The 17,690-nt window shown below is 37.6% G+C and overlaps 1 protein-coding gene across 5 annotated transcripts in view; it reads left to right on the forward strand.

Moving 5' to 3' along the window:
- Positions 1 to 16,228, forward strand: part of DIDO1 (death inducer-obliterator 1) — a 96,103-nt gene extending 79,875 nt beyond the window's left edge. For all 5 annotated transcript variants that reach the window (XM_037915842.2, XM_037915844.2, XM_043527486.1 and 2 more), the window contains one exon: positions 10,970 to 16,228. In XM_037915842.2, the coding sequence (XP_037771770.1) occupies positions 10,970 to 14,430 (3,461 nt within the window). In that variant the 3' untranslated portion in view covers positions 14,431 to 16,228. The remainder of the gene's footprint in view (positions 1 to 10,969) is intronic.
- The last annotated feature ends 1,462 nt before the right edge of the window (positions 16,229 to 17,690 follow it).

Consider the following 17,690-nt stretch of genomic DNA (forward strand, 5'->3'; position numbering starts at 1 on the left):
TGCTTGTGTTCTAATGGGTATAGGAAACTCCAGCTAAATCACAAAATGTCGAAGACTGGCTTGGTTTAAAAAAAAAAGCCATTTTCCCACTCCATAGGAATGTAGTCTAGCTGCACAATGGATAGCTATAATTGGGTGTAGGAAGATTACATTATCACAATCCTGATCATTTTCATATACATTTTCTTTCATTCCATTTTATAAAATAAAATGGGGGCGGAGGGGAGAGTAAAGTTCAGCTTCAGTTTGCTCCTCTGCCTGTGTGGTAGGCCTGATGACTGAGTGAAGAAGTAAGAATGAGGGGTGTGTGAATTCATCCTTCAGATAGCGCTTTTTATACTGACTTGAATTTGATGTCTTCTAAAACTGAGGATGAAGGAGGAGCATAAATTCAGTCTCTAAACAAAAATTTGTTTTTGACACAAGGTAGCAGATCAAGAGGCTAAAAGAGTGTGAGTTGAGATCCAGGCAACACTCAGTTGTTGTTCTGGTGTTTTTAAAAAATGCTTTAAAGAATGAGCATCAAGACCAGATCCTGCAGTGTGCTGAGCTCCTTTCTTGAGAAGCTGAATGTCCTCAACTTCCATATGCTCATAGGATTAGGACCCAACTAAACAATAAAATGTTCTCAGACAAACCTCATTAAACACAAATAATGGAGTATTTCATATTTGGGCGAGCTGTTTGTGCCAAGTGTAAAAAAAAAAAAAATTTTTTTTTGGTGTCACTCCCTTCCTGTCTCTCCCACACCATCTTAAGCCTGTTCTGAAGATTCCCAGCCTTAGAGAGTGGGGAAGAAATGCTAGCTGTGTAACCATCCATGAAGGGGACATACTGCTGGTCCCCATTCTTGGACTGCAACTGAAGGGGCACTGTCTGTTCCTACCTATCAGGTACTTATGTGGTTCCCGTTATTGTAGTATTTGAACACCGCACAACGTTTAATGTATTTATCCTCACTAGGCCTCTGTGAGGTAGGGGAAGCACTGTTGTCCCTATTTTACAGCTGGGGAACTGAGTAACAGAGGCACCAAGTCATGTGCCCAAGGTCACACACACAATCTCTGAATCAGGGAACTGAATCTGGATCTCTGGAGTCCCAGGCTGTCAACCTAACCATTTGACCATTCTTCTTAGCACAAAAAAAATTCCTACACTTCCATTGGGGACCATGATGAACAAGAGGAATAGGACTGGCCCATCAGTCAGCCCGAAGGAGCCCACAGTCTTTTGTAGTGCATTTAAACATATCTTAGGGGAGCACTTAAATAATCTACGCCTAGTACCTGCTTTGTTTGACTTTTGATTTTTGTCTAGCTTTGTAAGTTTCCTTTTTCAATTAATTTTAGTTAGTTGTCCCTGCTCTTGAGAATCTGGCAAATGTGGATAAATCAATGCTTTTAAATCTTCTTAGTAGGAACTTGCAGATATCACATATGGGCCTTGTGTTGGCCTTCTGCACTGGAGTGAATTATACCCAAGACAAGTTCACAAATTGATTAGGCTCTAGTCGGACAAAGGTTACATTTCTAAATTCTAAAATTAAATCTTTCTCAAATACTAGAATTAAGGGATACCGTGGATAAAATACATGGAAATTGCAACCAGCTATTGATTTTTAAAATCAACATTATTTTTCTAGAACATCTGTCCGTTCACAAATATTGTATTAAGAGGTTGGTTGGCTATTTTTTTTGTATGTGAGGGAGGGAAGAGTTGACCAAGATTTTCAAAAGTGATGAATGATTTGAGTACCTCAGTTTAGGTTTCTGAACTAGACACTCAAGGGGCCTAATTTTAACATCACTTTCTGAAAAGCAGGCCCCTTTAAGGTGTCTGATGTTGGGCATCCAAAATCACTAGTTACCTTTGAAAATCTGGGCCTTTTACTTTTGTTTATCATTTGAATTTTTTTATGGTACAGATGTGTCTGCTGATTTTTCCATGCCAGCAAAGGTTGGAGTGTTATAAAAAACAGTACACAGTTTCTTGAGGAAGGGGTGTACTTTTTGTGATTTCAAGTGTACGAATCTAACGTGATGGTGTTGGACTCCAGAGGGAATTGCATCTGCCACCAGCGCCTTCATTTGGTGGTGGTGAAGTAAAGGGTGAAATGAGGGAATCTTAGAATGACCTCTCTTCATTAAAAGAAATGTACTTGAAAATGGGCAAAGATAGTAACAGTAAGCAAAAGAATTCCATAGCCAATGATCCTGACTGCATATCACTACTGGCCAAAAGACTGTATCAGATTCTATACCGGGGAGCGTCCAAATGACCAGTATCAACTACTTTGAAAGGATTGGCTTTGTTTTCATAGCATACAACATATTACTGGTTAAAAGATTTTTTACTTGTATCTACGTATTTCTATTTCTTGCCCTGTATTTGCTTCTCTCTTGAAGTATATACAGTGACATGCATTTTCTTACTAATGGATGGTTATGCCTTAATTGGAAGTAATACAACAATTTTGCAAATGCAAACTATACTATTTCAGCCATTTTCCCTCTTTTAAATAGTCCATGATAACTGCATTGGAAGAGTTTTGACTTTCCCTTTTCTGCTTTAGTGGGCCAATATGCTTTGTGGCATCAGTTTATTAAAAAAGAAGTGTTAGGAAGGGAATTATATCAGTTTGACACTCACTAAGCTCTTACTCTACTAACCACCTAACTTCTGCAGGTCAGAAAGGATTTTCTAATTGTTTCTTTGAAGTATCATTGCTCTTCTACTTTATGTGTAAAATTAAAACTTTTTTGGGGGGTATCAGACTAAATTAATTGGCATTGCTAACTGTCAGTCCAACATTTTTAGCTAATTATTTACAGCATGGCTTTAAACCTAGAATTACCGTAATTAAAACTATAGATCGGGGTGGCTAAACTTACCCTCCAAGCCGCATACGACTATCTTCAGAAGTTCGAGAGCAAGGGTGCACCTGCTGGGGCTTGAGACTTCAGCTCTGAGGGAGGCACATGATGGGATCAGGGCGTCAGCCCTGCTCCTGCTAAAGCCCCGAGCCCCGGCAGGTGTTTCTCCTGGGCTGAAGTCCTGAGACCCCTCCCTCCGCACTGGGCAGAGGCCCCTACCCCACTGCCCCGCTGCAAGGTAAAGGTCCTGAGCTTCTCTCCTCCCCCAAGTCCGGTAGGTGGAGATTGGGTGTGGGGCAGGCCAGGGGCTCCGTGAGCAGCACTTTAATGGTAAAAGAGCCACAGGTGGCTCGCGAGCCACAGTTTGGCCACCTCTGCTATAGAGAATCTGAAAATATTATATGCTTTAGATGAAAAGAGATGTTAAGTGCAGATCCCACTTTTAGGTCTGAATGATGGGGAGGGCATATGGTTTAAATAAAAGACCCTCCAACTTAGACTTCTGCTACCAGACATCCCTAGCAAGTGTGATCTGATAGTTCAGTGTTTGTTTCATAACAGTGCTTAATTGCATTAATATTTTAAAACTAAAATACAGTAAAGGAATATTTAATTTTTTCAGGCAAGCACTTTTTCTCTGTTCTTCTATGTATGTGTATATGTATCAATACCACTGCATAAAACATTGTAATCCACATTTTCAAGTAATATCAGATGGAATTTACTGCTTTCTTTTTCTTCATAGTCAATAAAAGTATTTTATGGAAAGTGGTCATTGTCTCTTTAAATATAAGTGTTTTCGTAGATGTTGCGTAACAGTCTCACTGTACCTTCAATTACAGTTTAACAAGAAACCAGAACATATCAGAAATCTGTTAAGCAAAATACAAATATAAGTGAGCAAGCAATAAGTAGATGATATAGTAAACATAAAACCTTTTTCTGCCACCGTTTCAAAAATCCTAGCTAGAAGATATTAGAACTGTGCCGAAGAGTTTCATTATACAAGTAGAAATATACATTTCTCTTCTGTTTGTGGTGGACTGACAAAATGAAACTGATGACTTCTAAACTACAGTTGTACCTATTGCTTCATGAAAAACTTTCACATCCATTTTCTTGCATTTAATTGGGATTTAAAAATTGAGGGAAAATGGAGATATGTCCATTAGATATATTCATCAAAATACTATAGTATCTGAAGTATTATCAGCTGGCAGTTCCAGGTTATTCCAGTAGGAATTTACTGTCTTTCACTGTATCATCCCTAAATATAGTCTGAATGACTCTCGCACACAAATTAGCACTTTTCATCTGTAGATCTCAAAGCAGTTTTCCAAGTAGGGTAAGTACAATCATCCCTATTTTACAGATGGGAAAAGCACAAAGAAGATATGACTTATCTAAGGTCACACACTGAGTTTAGTGGCTGAGCTGGAATAGAGCCTAGGTCTCCTGACTCCTACACCCTATCTGCTGGACTATGCTGTCACATAACATGCTTCCTTTCCATTACATTTTAGTTCACCAGGTGCACAAATCTAAAGGAGGAAAACAAATCATCAATTAATAATGACATGTCAGAACACTGTGTTCAGTGGAGACACTTGCATTTTTTCTGTATGATTGTTCACTTTTTTGGTGACTTAGTCATGGATTTTTTTTGTTTGTTTTTTCTCTTTTTTGGAAAGAGGGACATCAGCTGGATCACTTAGTCCGTTCTGCTGCAGTGTGGCAGGATTGATTTAATTATCCTTGAATCATCCAAGACTGGTGACAAATTTGACCTGGAATCTGTAGTGACGGTGATTACACAATATTTTTAAAATTATTTTAGTGTCAAAGGGGCCCTACTCATGGACCAGGATCCCAGTGTGCTAGATGCTTATTTTATTGGTCTTTTTGAATTTATAAACATAAGTTTTGCTGCAACATAACCCCATTACTCCTTTTTTTTTTTTTGGTATCCTCAATTGATGGAGGGGAAAATTGCTCCTTGGCTTTGTCATATCACCCCTTTTACATACTTACGATACTATGTCTCCCTTCAGGTTTTTTTACATTTTACTGTGGACTGAATGTAGTTACTTTCTTCAAAAGTCTCACTTCAGTTGTTCTGTGTACTCTGTCCAATTTGTGGTTTTTTCTTAAAATCTAGTGTCTAAAGCTGACACAGGGCTCGTGCTGAGTTCTGAGTGGAACTGAAATGACTCTTCTGATTTTTTTTTTTTCCTATCTACATGCTAACGGCCACAATACAACCCTGTGTAGCAACTATGTTGTATTGACTTCATTATAATACTCCCCACAAATTCTTCTCTGTGCCCCTACGACTTGGCCTCAGTTTTCTCCCACCCTATATGTAATTTTGTTCTTGCCCCACTAAACTTGCTTCATTTTGATTTCTTTTGTAATATAGTATTTAACTCTCCTGTCTTTTTTTGTATTGTCTGTAAATATTAATGTATTCACACATCCATCTGTCATGTTGATAATGAAAACAGCAAATAGTAATGGAACCAGAATGAACATCAGTGGAACTCCACTCCGAACCTTCTCCAAACCTGACACTGAAACTCCTGCTATCAAAGGATGAATAATTGCTGATTGATACAGTTTTTATCCACTTCTACATCTCTGATTCAAAGTTCTATAGTTTTCCTGGGAGAATGTGACATGAAATCCTGTCAAATACCTTATTAATTTAAAGTAGATTCACTTTAATGAAAAAACAATGTATTCTGTCCCCGTAGAAAACACTGCATAAATGTTGGCATATCGATTTGATCAATTACAATGGTAAATATTTTTTCTGAAAATGTGGAAGAATACAGATAATTTCTCTGCTAAATCTTTCCACTTATAGTGCACTGAAATACCTGAATATCAGACTTCTAAAAAGATAAATCTTCACAATAGTTGGAATAATAACATTAGGTGTATCTTTATGTAGAAGTAGACTCTTTCATCCCAGCAGATATATTAAAGACAGTGGAGGAAGATGGCACAAATATTCATCATAGAAAAAGAAGACTATTCCATTCAGCAAGTATATTTTAACCTACTGCATCAGTGCGTACTTTAAAACCGAGAACAAAACTCCAGTAGCAGTTTTGAATTATCTAACGTGCTACAAGTGAGAGTTTAATTTGCAAGTAAGAGTAACATATCTTGTGGTCTATACAAATTTTAAAAAATGTGTTGTAAAAGATGTACGTAAGGAGTAGAAAGGCAAGCATATGGGGAAATGAGCATTTAGCATATCCTGTATTTCTGTGGCCACAGTTTAACAAAATCAGCAGCTGGGCTTCAAACATGTAGTGGGATAAACACCTTTTTATATATATATAAAACTAATTCATCATTAAAATATACCTACTAAATTCATTTTGTTACATTAGTTTACAGCACTTTTAAAATGCCTTACCACATGAAAACCAGTTGTTAGGGATTAGTTTAAGAATGGGGGGTCAACATTTTCAAAACTTGGTTCCTCAAATTAGACACTTAAAGCAATATTTGGACATCTACATAGAAGTTGTCTGATCTTTAGAAGTGCTGGTCACTCACAAATCCCTTTGAATTCAACAGTTGCTGTAAGTGCGTAGCACCTTTCAAAATCAGACCACTTCTGGATACAAGAGTAACTTTTTGGCCTGGGTTTATGAAAATTTATGTAAATGAGATGCTAGCATAGTTTTGATTACAAACTTTTAAAAAATTCCTATTTTGCTGAAATTTGGAATATATGATAATTGAAAGGCAAGGGTTATGTACAATTTGATATGAACTATTAAGTTACAATATCAAAGTAGATAATCATGGATTAGGACTATTATCAAGCTGTAGACAACTCTGATTTATTGAGGTAAATATTTTAAATACATTTTATGAAGTTTTTGAATGCTATTAGTTTTTTGACTAGAGCTGGTTGAAATATTTGTATCAAATATTTCATTACAATTTTTGACCCCTTTTTAGTTAATCACTAGTTTGCAAACAGATCTTAATTTCTGCTTCACCAAGAAGTTATACTGGATATTTTCAATCCTAGGAGGGTTTTTTTTTTTTTTTTTTTTTTTAAAAACGAGTAGATTATTCAGTGTTTTTAATTTGTGTTGTGACTGGTCACTTAAGTCACAAGGCATTGTCTCTGGTCCTGATTAGATAACTGAAACTTTAAAGACAAAAGAAGAGCAAACTCCTAATAAGGATTTTTGGACAAATAAAAGTTGGTGAAAGTTTCAGGATTTGTCAACATTTACATGACTACATAATGGTCATCCGAATACTTGCAAATAAGAAATTGACCCCTCAATTCATAGTGAACCAAACTCAACATTTATATCCACAGACATTCACAAATCAGGGGTATTTTCCTATTTCACTAGCTCTACTTTTGAATGATGCAGTTATAGGAGATAGTAAGATAGAGGGAATCCTTAACCAAGCAAATCCCTGAATTTATCTAATAAATTTTGTAATTAATTTTAAATGGGGCTAAAATGGTCTCTTGCTACATTCCTGATACCCAGACTCATCAGAACTGCTGCTGCTTAAAGTCAGCTGTTGAATGCAAGATAGGTTGTTTTTGGACAGACCAAAGATTTCTAAGATCTTTTCCCAAGAGAATGCTGTATGTTTAGTTTCTAACCTACCTGATCCCATCCCACCTCAATACCCATGTGATCTTTTTTTCAACTAGAAAATTCAGATTATCTGCAAGTCCCAGTGTCTTCCAGTGCAGCTTGCCTCTCCTTTCCTATGACTGATTTAAGTTTATTTTAAGTTTATCTCATTTAAAATAAATTTATGGAAGATGGGGAAGAAAACATAGTGTTTGTGAAACCCTAAATTTATGTCTGAGTAATATTCCTATGACACTGAATTCACATAAATGGAGCGCAGTATTTATTACAAAAATCAAAATAAAGGAATGTTTATAATAATATAATGGTTCAAACAAAATCCCCGGTTTAAAAAAAAAACAAAACATCTAAACTGTGGGACTTTAACTCTCCACATTTTACAAGCAATTGGGTTGATGTAGCTCATGCAAACTGGTATTGTGCCGAGCCATGTTCTCACAAAACAAGACGGGTTACATACCATACAAGCAGCAATACTTGAGAAAACTCGGTGAGTTCACGAATCAAGGCATGTAGGTTTGTCTGAATTCTATAAAACTTTCATTTAAATTCTATTAGAAGAGAACACTCTGTTTTTCAATACACTTAACCCTATGCTAAGAACCACTTCCAATAGCTAACCAATTCTTTTAAACAATCACTGTAGAGTAGCCTCAAGATTTTCATTACAATTTTTTTCTATAAAAACCACTTTTACTGCGCAACCAATTTTTGCAGGTTGCTTGGGTATTCACTTAAAACAGATTCACTGTATATTTACCAGTTGCCCTCAGAAGTATTCAGAGTTTTTAGATTAGTGCTGTTTCTCCCACAATTGACAGCAGACTCATGATAAGATTTTAAATTCTCTTGCTTTAATTTGTAAATTTTAGCAGTGATGTCCTTTTGAGGAATGCCTGCCTCCATACAGTTACGATAAGCACAAGAGCCTCAGTTGTTGCTGAAGGATGAATGTTTGACAAAATGGGTTGTTAGTCTGAAGCCTAGGAATATCACACAGGATAATTTTGAAAATACTGAAAGCAAAATATAAATTTTTCCATGTGTGGGTGTGATGTGGACAACAGTATCAGTTAACTGAAATATGCAACATCCACCTCAGTAGAAGACTTAAAGGAGACTCTCATCAGCCCAAGAAAAAGAGGCAAGAGTTTGAAGAAAACTGTTCCCCTGCTACATTTGAAGAACAAAATTAGAAATTTAAAACCGTAGTACCATCATAAAAAGCTGTTTTAAATATACTAGATTACATTAGTCCTCACAATGTGCTATTATACACGTTCACAAGTGTTCTAGAAAGACTTTAAATATTATCACAGAGCTTTCTAGATTTTTACGCCATTATGTTACTTAAGGAAGTACTTTTCAGTTTTACAGTACACACACAAAAATCTAAATGCTTGTATAGATTACATTTATAACCAGAGGCGTGTTAATGGGTTTTTTCATTGCCCTCTATCCTGTGTTCATTTGATTAACCTCCCCAAGTATCAATTGAAGTTGTGTGCATAGGGAGGGGAGAATAGAATTAAATAAGATAGTGTGAAGCAGAAGAAAAAGAAGTCTTTATATCATAAAATCTTGCTGTCAATTTAGCATGTGCTTTCCTAATGACCTGATCCTGAAGCCTTTACTTAGCTGAGTAATCCTATTAATTTAATGAGACTACTCACCTATGTAAGAGCTGGAGCACTGTGCCCTAAATGGTTAACGTTCAATTACGGAAGGGTTGTACATCACATTGTCCTCTGTTCTGCCAGACCCATACTCCTGTTTGTCCATTTATCTCACAAGCATCTTAAAGCTTTCTTCCATGTCACCCCATCTTGGAATGCCCTCTCCAAACTGATCCATATTGCCACTTATCCTCTCCTCAAGATCTGTTTTTACTATGAAGACTACAGGAAATTGCCCACAGGTAATGCTACAAAGAAGCCCATTGGAGTTTACTAATATTTACATATATTTATTAAAATTACTTGGAATCAAATTGTGCAATATCTAATTTATATACACACACAATTTTCTGATACTCTTTGTCCTGCCTCTCCTATCCCCTTTTTAGTGTGTTCTGCATTCACTTGTGTCTCTTAAATTAAATTGTAAACCCTTTGGGACAATGATTTTGTGTTGCGATGTGTTTGTACAACACCAGCATAATGGAATCCCAGTCCCAGTAGGTACTGTCATAATACAGCTAAAACAATAATAATCCAGACATTCATGACTGAAACACATATGTACAATGTATAGGCTCCAGATTATCCATACCTACCCTCTGTCTGAAAGTTTTCATCTAATAAACTGTGAACTTATGTTCCTGTCTAATTGTGTTCTAATTATTTAAACATATCTGGAGTTGGCTCAGTGATCCAGATAATTGGTGTCTTATTGTAAAATGTCCAAAGGGCTGTTCCACAGTACAGATCATATTTCTGGTAGAATTTTCAAATCAGTTTTTAAAGTATTTTCTTTTATACCTCCATGAATACCAAACTTCATCTCTACTTTACCCTTAACTTGCTTGGTAGGGCTTGGTATAATATACTAGTGAGCCTCCAGCTTCCTTGCTTTTATTACGCTTCTCTTTTTAAAAAATAGCTTCATCCTTAAAATGAGCTGATCTAATACCAGTACTCTGTTAACAAGAATAAACAGCTTTAAGCGTATGATTATCATTTAGAGTAAAAAAAAAAAAAGTGGACATATCTTAATATTTATATAGTCCCTCTTTCTCTTTGATAATTTACTATGCTAGTTATATGAGTCTTTTTATTAAGCATTTTCCTTTGAAGCTAAACACAATTTTGACCTCTTTTAAAAAATGTGCTGTTAAAGACAAAGTTACCATATTCTCAATGTACTATAGAAAACAGTTGGAAATATTCAAATGGCATGAGACTAATGTTTTAATAATAATTCTTTGCATTTTTTTATTGTTACTTAGATGTACTGAATGCATGTATTGTTGTAGCAGGCTTTCCCATTTTATCTCCATTAGTTACAGTATATTTACTGATAAATAATTTGATTTTTTTTATCAAAAGCATGTTAGCTTTGAGAAGTGAACAAGTGAAAAAAGAATATTTAATGAAGTATGTTTCCAATGCAGAGATCTGATCTGATTTTTTTATATTAATAAGGAAGTCACTATTTTAGTACCGCCACCTATTGCTAGTTTGTTCAGTTAAAAATATTTCACAAGAAAAGCATCAGAGAACATATTTTTAACTGAAATATCCTATAGTGTTGTTCCTTTTTTAAAAAAAAGGCTAGTGAAAAATCTGACATAATTACATATAGTGTAATTCAAACAGAAGGTGCACACTATCTGTATTGATCTTATGTATTTTCTCTGTTGTGTGCTTTCATTGCTGTTGCAGATCAATCGGTTACTGCTTTAAGGATAAATAACTGACTTATAACAAAGTCTTTTTTGTCTTCCAGGTCTTGAATCATCACGTCCAAATTTAATTCTTGGATTAGTGATTTGTCAAAAAGGTAAACGTCCTGCAACTGTTCTGGAGTCGGACAAGATGGAAGAAAAGCGAAGCAGAATTCAAATACAGGAAGAAACTGAGGTATCAGTGTACCCTAAAGGCCCTAATGCTTCCCAGCAAGAAAAGAAACCTTCAAAATACACACATTATTCTGGAGAAACAGCTGTAAGTACAACGCCACCTGTATCTCCTCCACCACCACCACCACCACCACCACCACTTCCCATTCAAGAACCATCTACAATAACACCATCAGTGTTAAAAATACTGTCATCGATTAAAACAGGAACCACAGCAACCATGACATTGCCAGTTCCAACTTCAGCAACAGCAACAGTCACTGGCACAACAAATTCATCTTCCACAACTTCGTGTTCTTCAAAAACAGCCACACCTCTTGAGCACATCCTGCAGACTCTTTTTGGAAAAAAGAAAGCTTTTGAGTCTGTTACTAAGGACTCTGAAACTGTTCAGTCTTCAAACCAGGAAGCTCAAGTAACAATAGATGGAGTGTCAGCTGCTCCTTTATTAGATCCAATTGTACAGCAGTTTGGGCAGATGTCCAAAGATAAAGTTATAGAAGAGGAGGAAGATGATAGACCATATGATCCTGAAGAAGAGTATGAGCCAGAGAGAGCTTTTGAAATACAGACTGGTGAAAGTGAAAAACTGTATGATCTTGAAAAGCCTTGTGAAACGTCTGAACTAGAGGATGAGGCCTATGATCCAGAAGATGAAACTATCTTAGAAGAAGCAAAAGTTACGGTTGATGATTTACCTAATAAAATGTATGTAGATGTGAAAAGCAATGCTGTGGAAACATCCGCCCCATATGTGCCTGATCTGTCTGCTCCCTCATCCTTGGTAGAACAGCAAAAAATGTTGGAAGAATTAAACAAACAAATAGAAGAACAGAAAAGACAACTGGAAGAACAAGAAGAAGCTCTCAGACAACAAAGAGCAGCTGTTGGCGTTTCAATGGCTCACTTTTCAGTGTCTGATGCTTTAATGTCACCGCCACCAAAGTCATCCATAACAAAGACTGACTTATTCCAGCAGGAACAACAAATTACAGAAAAATCTGATTTACCTTCATCCTCAAATCACCAAGCACAAGTGCTAAACCAGGGCTCTGATCTGAGGCAAAGTAGAGATCCTCGACAGGCTAGAAGAATGGTAACAGAGAATAATGATAGTGCTGATTCTCGGATAAAGCCACAAATAGTACACAATGAGATGCCTACAAAAGAAGTTTTTCCAGCCAATTATCCAGGTTCATTACAGACTTCACTTGACAAGGAAGATAAAACATTAATTTCTGCTACCTCGGCTGGGTATAGTGAGGAGAAGTGGGTTCCAGGTGAAAAAGTGGCTACACTATCTGAACAAGATGCACCTAATGTCAAGTTTGAAAACACTGCTAAACTTCATCCGGAAAGTGTGAATCAAACAGCTTCTGGAGAAACTTCCACATCCAAGCCTTTACGTAAAGTACTGCTTCCAACACCTCCCAGTACATCTTTTCAGCCCAATTTCCCTACACCAAATGATGGTCAGTCTTTGCAAGATTTGCATAAAGTACCTTGGTCAAATGAGTCACAGGATGCTAATTCTCCATCAGTAGGAAGGGATTCTTTTTCAAATCCAATCTTTACACCTCAGGAAAAGATAGCTGGTCACTTTGAACCAGAAAGAAATCTCTCTTCAGTACAGTATGAAGATCAAAGAAATTCTCAGTCCCGTCAGTTTGCAGAACAAACTGAATCTCCAGCTGTTCAAAGTGAGGGAGAAAAAGGACCTCTCCCTCAACACTTAGAAGAAAACCGAGGCGGGCCTCCATTTCCTTTGTCTGGGCAAAAAGGAGGGCTTCCACCACTGATGTTTGGTGCATCTGGGGGACCTCATGGACCCAATTTTCTTGGGCAGAGAGGACCAGCACCACAGTTTTCAGAAGAGCATGGTTCTTCTCCAAATAATGATGGAGAGAGAGGACCTCCACCTGGCAGATTTGGAGGACAAAAAGGACCTATTCCTTCATTATTTTCTACACAACATGGACCACCTCCTCTTTTTGGTGATAATAGGGGCCCTTCACCTTCCTATCTTGGTGGTCCAAGAGGAATGTCGCCATCTCAGTTTGAAGATCGTAGGGAACCTCACATGGAACAAAGAGACTTCCCAGATTCCCAATATAATGAAATGATTAGGCCTCCTGGACAATTTGAAGGACCAGAACCACCCCAGTTTATGGGAAATAGGGGGCCTTCACCTTTTCATTTTGGAGGTCAAAGAAGACCACCACCATCTCAGTTTAAAGGACAGAGAGGAGGCCCTCCACCACCTCAGTTTGGAGGGCCAAGATGTCCACCACCTTGTCATTTTGGAGGATCAAGAGGCCCTCATCCAAATCAATTTGAAGGGCAAAGAGGTCCAGCTCCAAGTCACATACCAGGGCCCAGGGGACTTTTGCCACCGCCTTTTGAAGAACGGAGAGGGAGTCCACCACCCAGATTTGCAAACCAGAGAGGGCCAGCACCACCTCATTTTGGAGGACCAAGAGGAACTACACCTGCATTATTTCCAGAACAAAATGAACCTCCCCCTTCTAGGTTTCATTTTCAAGGGCAACCTCCACAAGGTATGAAACCAAGCCCTAGACCACTCCTGGAACTTCCAAGTCATCCACCACCACACAGGAAGGAGATGTGGGATGAAGCAGGGCCATCTACCTCTCTTCCTAATCTTTCAGGGCAAGGACCTGAGTCAGAAGCGCAATGGCCGGTGTCTGATTTCCGAGAGGGCAAAAATATTGAATTTAGAGGTCAGACTTTTGAAGGGAGGCAGAGGGAGAGGTATGAAGGAGGAAATAAAGAAAAGGTACTAGATCAGCCAGAAGGTCAGCAGTCAGAGAATCGACAAGGCAGAGGGTTTGAAGAAAGACGAAGGGATCGGGAACATGGCAGACCTTGGGAAAGAGATCATGGCAGAAACTGGAATAGAGACAGGGAAAGGGACTGGGAGAGACACAGAGACAAAGACTGGGATAAAAACAGAGAGAGAAACCAAAACAAAGATAGGGAGAAAGATTTGGAGCGAGCAAAAGAATGGGAAAGAAACAGAGACCGAGAGAGAGCCAGAACCAGAGAGAGAGATTCCCACAGAAGACGTGATAGAGACAGATCAAGAAGCAGGGACAGGGATCGTGACAGAGATAAAGACAGAGATCGAAGCAGGGAGAAAGAAAGAGACCGAGAGAGGGACAGAGACCGGGACAGAGACAGAGGAAAAGATCGTAAAGCCCGAAGTAAAAGTAAGGAAAGTGGTAAAGATTTGAAGCCCGAACCACAGCAGGAAACTCAAAATCCAGCAGAAACAGAAGTTGCTTCATCTTCCACTAATCAGACATAGAAACAATTCATAATTAATTGTACCCAATAAATGATTAATTTTTCAAAAAAAAAAAGCAAGAACTCACTCAAGATCTCCTGTGTATATACTGTATATTCTCATCTTTACAAGAATGCCCTTGTAAAACAAGCCTTACAAAATGTGTTGACAAAACAGTTTTTTAACAACTGTGAATGAGAATATTCAAACAGATAAGAAGCAAGAACATACTGGACTTTAACTTGCAGAATTTTGTGCATAATGTTTTTCTTACAAAAATTCACAGCGTTAAGAGTTATGAGATTTTCTTTTTTTTCTACTTACACCTTTATCTTAAAATTTCCATTTACAATGAATACAGGAATGGAAAAAGTCTACAAAGAGCATATTGCTTTTTAAGATTACAAAGTTATGTTTTCCAGTAACTTGAATTGTAATTTTATAAGAGAATCTAATCAAGACCTTAGGAGCCATATCTTTACATCTCATTTATGTAGTATTTCGGTGTAAAAAGTTGTTTCTACAGCACATGCTTTACAAGAGGAGTCTGATATTGTTGTCTTGTGATCTTACAATGGATGGGTTGTGTGTATTTAAGAAATGGCTGCAAAAGAACAGTGTTATTCCTTATTTGTAACTGACAGAGTATTTGAATATGAAATGACAAGTTTAAAAGTGCACTATCTTCCTTTTTATATAAAGGTATTTTGAGTTATGGAATCTAGCTGCTGAGAGTTCAACCAAGAAACACAGGCTTCTACATAAATAACTTTTTTTTTCATGAGGCTGCAAGGTTTTAAATGTTGCATTTTTACAAAAATATAATTAAAGAAAATATAACACCTCTGTATCCAGCGGAACTCTGAAGTTTTAAAAATAACATACATTGGCAAATAATTAAAATTTATGAATGAATAAACTGGTAAACCAAAGGAATGGAAAATAAGCTGGTTAAATATACTACTAAAGCTATTTTTTTGGTTATGCTGATTCTTGCAAAGCATTTTGTTTGCAGAATGTTTCTATTTAGAGGTTTAAGGATTTTCTCCACTTTTTCTGTAATTTATTGACAAGAAGTATTTTGCTCCCAAACTAAAATGTCAGTGCTTTTTGGCAATCCATAATAATGCTGATGGTGTATTTAAATGTTGGCCACTGAAAATAAACATTTGCATAAAGCTTGAAATGGAAAAGGTGATATTAGTTTAATGCGGTAGCTTGAGGGAAAGTGTTTCACTGTGCAATACAGCATACTGCTACTTTTCATGTATTCTTCAAGTACATAATTCTGAAGTGTGAAACAGAGAAAACCCTGCTAATTTATTTGAACCTGTAAATTTACAGTTGGGTAAATATTTTGATATTTTTATCAAATAGTTTTGCAAATGTAAAATTAGATTCCTACTAACATTTGCATCTTGAAGTCTACATTATAAGTAGCACTATTCCATATACATCACTACAGATTTTACACTTTATATTGGTGCATCTTTGAACTCCTTAAATATCAAGGACTCGGCTGATTTAAATGATGGGCAGTATTCGAAACCGGTAGTCAAAATGATAAAATGCAGAAAGAGGTGGTATTAAATGCAAACGTCTACTATGATGTAAGATTTTTTTTCTTTTTCTTTTTACTGGGATGTTTCTAATTTAAAGACGTACATAAAAGTATGCAAAAATCAAGTGTGTTTGTTTAGGTTTACTTGATAGAAATTTCTGTAAATTGTATTTTATATTGCAAAATATATCACTGTACATTAAAATGTGGGACTTCACAGGTTTTTGTTACTGTAAGTAGAATAAACATCTACAGAGATTTGTTGTCTTTTTCTTAAATCCATGTACATATTTTAGTTATATCATTACTACTTTTTAACAAGACAAACAGTATTACAATTTGAGAGGCTTCAGAGGAGAAGAGTGGCATAAGAAACAGTTACTGAGCACTGGTGGATGTTTTGCCAATATGATTGCTCAGTTTCTCTACCATTCTGAACAAGGATGGTGCTTTCAAAACAAAACAAGTTATTTAACAACTGACATTAACTGTAACGGTTCTGAAAGGCAAGTGCTATCTTTGTTGGGCTTGTTTGATTTTTTTAAATTAGCCATTCAAAAACATTTTCTAGTATGTTCCAGATTTTTTATTTGAATTATGAGGTTGTCTTTTGCAGTGCATACATCAGCAGAACAAATGAGAAATTTCTTTGATGAACAGCTCAGCTGCTCTCAGCCTTTGCAAAGGTGGAAAGGGGAAAATTCATCCCATTGGTGAAGAACAAGGCCTTCTGTGATTTGGAAGCAGGTGGAGTGACTCTACAAGGGACTTGCGTGCTTCCCATGTGCTAGGATGATGGTCTCCATAGCAATGTCAAATAGGCTGCTGCAAATGTTCATGCTGGGATTTGGTGAAGCTAGGGTCTAGTAGGTCCGTACTTCCATAGAGCCAAGAGCTAGGAAACAGCATCAGTGGCATTGACATAATTGGTGGTGGTTCCATTTCATAAGCATGGCCTTGTTCACTCTGATGGTGAGCCAGACTTGAATTCTGCTGCAAGATATGTTGTCTAGATTTCAAAATCTGGGCCTGAAAGAATGACAATATTTAGCCTGTTTCAGATATACGATAAAAACTCAGTAGTGTTTTTAGAGTTTAACTGTAGGACTGGAAGCGACCTCAATAGGTACAATACTGAGGCAGAAAAGTATTATCTAGACCAGAGGTTCTCAAACTCTGGTCCATGGACCAGCAGTAGTCTGCAAGCTCCATTCAGGTAATCCATGGATAGTTCCCTCTAAGGTGCATTCCAGACCGGCTGCACCCAAGAGACTGAAGGGCTACCCACCTAATTAGTGGAACCTCACAGGCGTGGCTCCACTAATTAGGTGCTGGACCCTGAAGAAGGTGCACGTGGAAGGTGAGGTGATGGCCTTGGAGGGAATAGGGGGTAGGTGGGAGGCTGCAGTAGGGAGGAATTTGGGATGTACAGGGCTGCGGGGCGGGGGCCAGAGAAAGGTGACCTTCCCCAGTTCCAGGCCTCTGGCTGCTGGGGAGAGACGACCCTCTTTCCCAGCTTCAGCTCTGTGGCGGTGGAGAGGACCCCCCCACACACACTTCGGGGGCTATGGCGGGGGGGAGGGCTGAGGGAGAGAGACCCCCCCCCTTCCCAGCCCCAGGGCTACTGTGGGGGGGGGGGGGAGGAGAGGGCACATCCATCTCATTCCAAAGGTGAAACTACTGATATTGAAATGAGTTGTATGCTTTTATTTGTAGAACA

This window comes from Chelonia mydas, chromosome 13, assembly GCF_015237465.2.
Source record: "Chelonia mydas isolate rCheMyd1 chromosome 13, rCheMyd1.pri.v2, whole genome shotgun sequence".
NCBI lineage: Eukaryota > Metazoa > Chordata > Testudines > Cheloniidae > Chelonia > Chelonia mydas.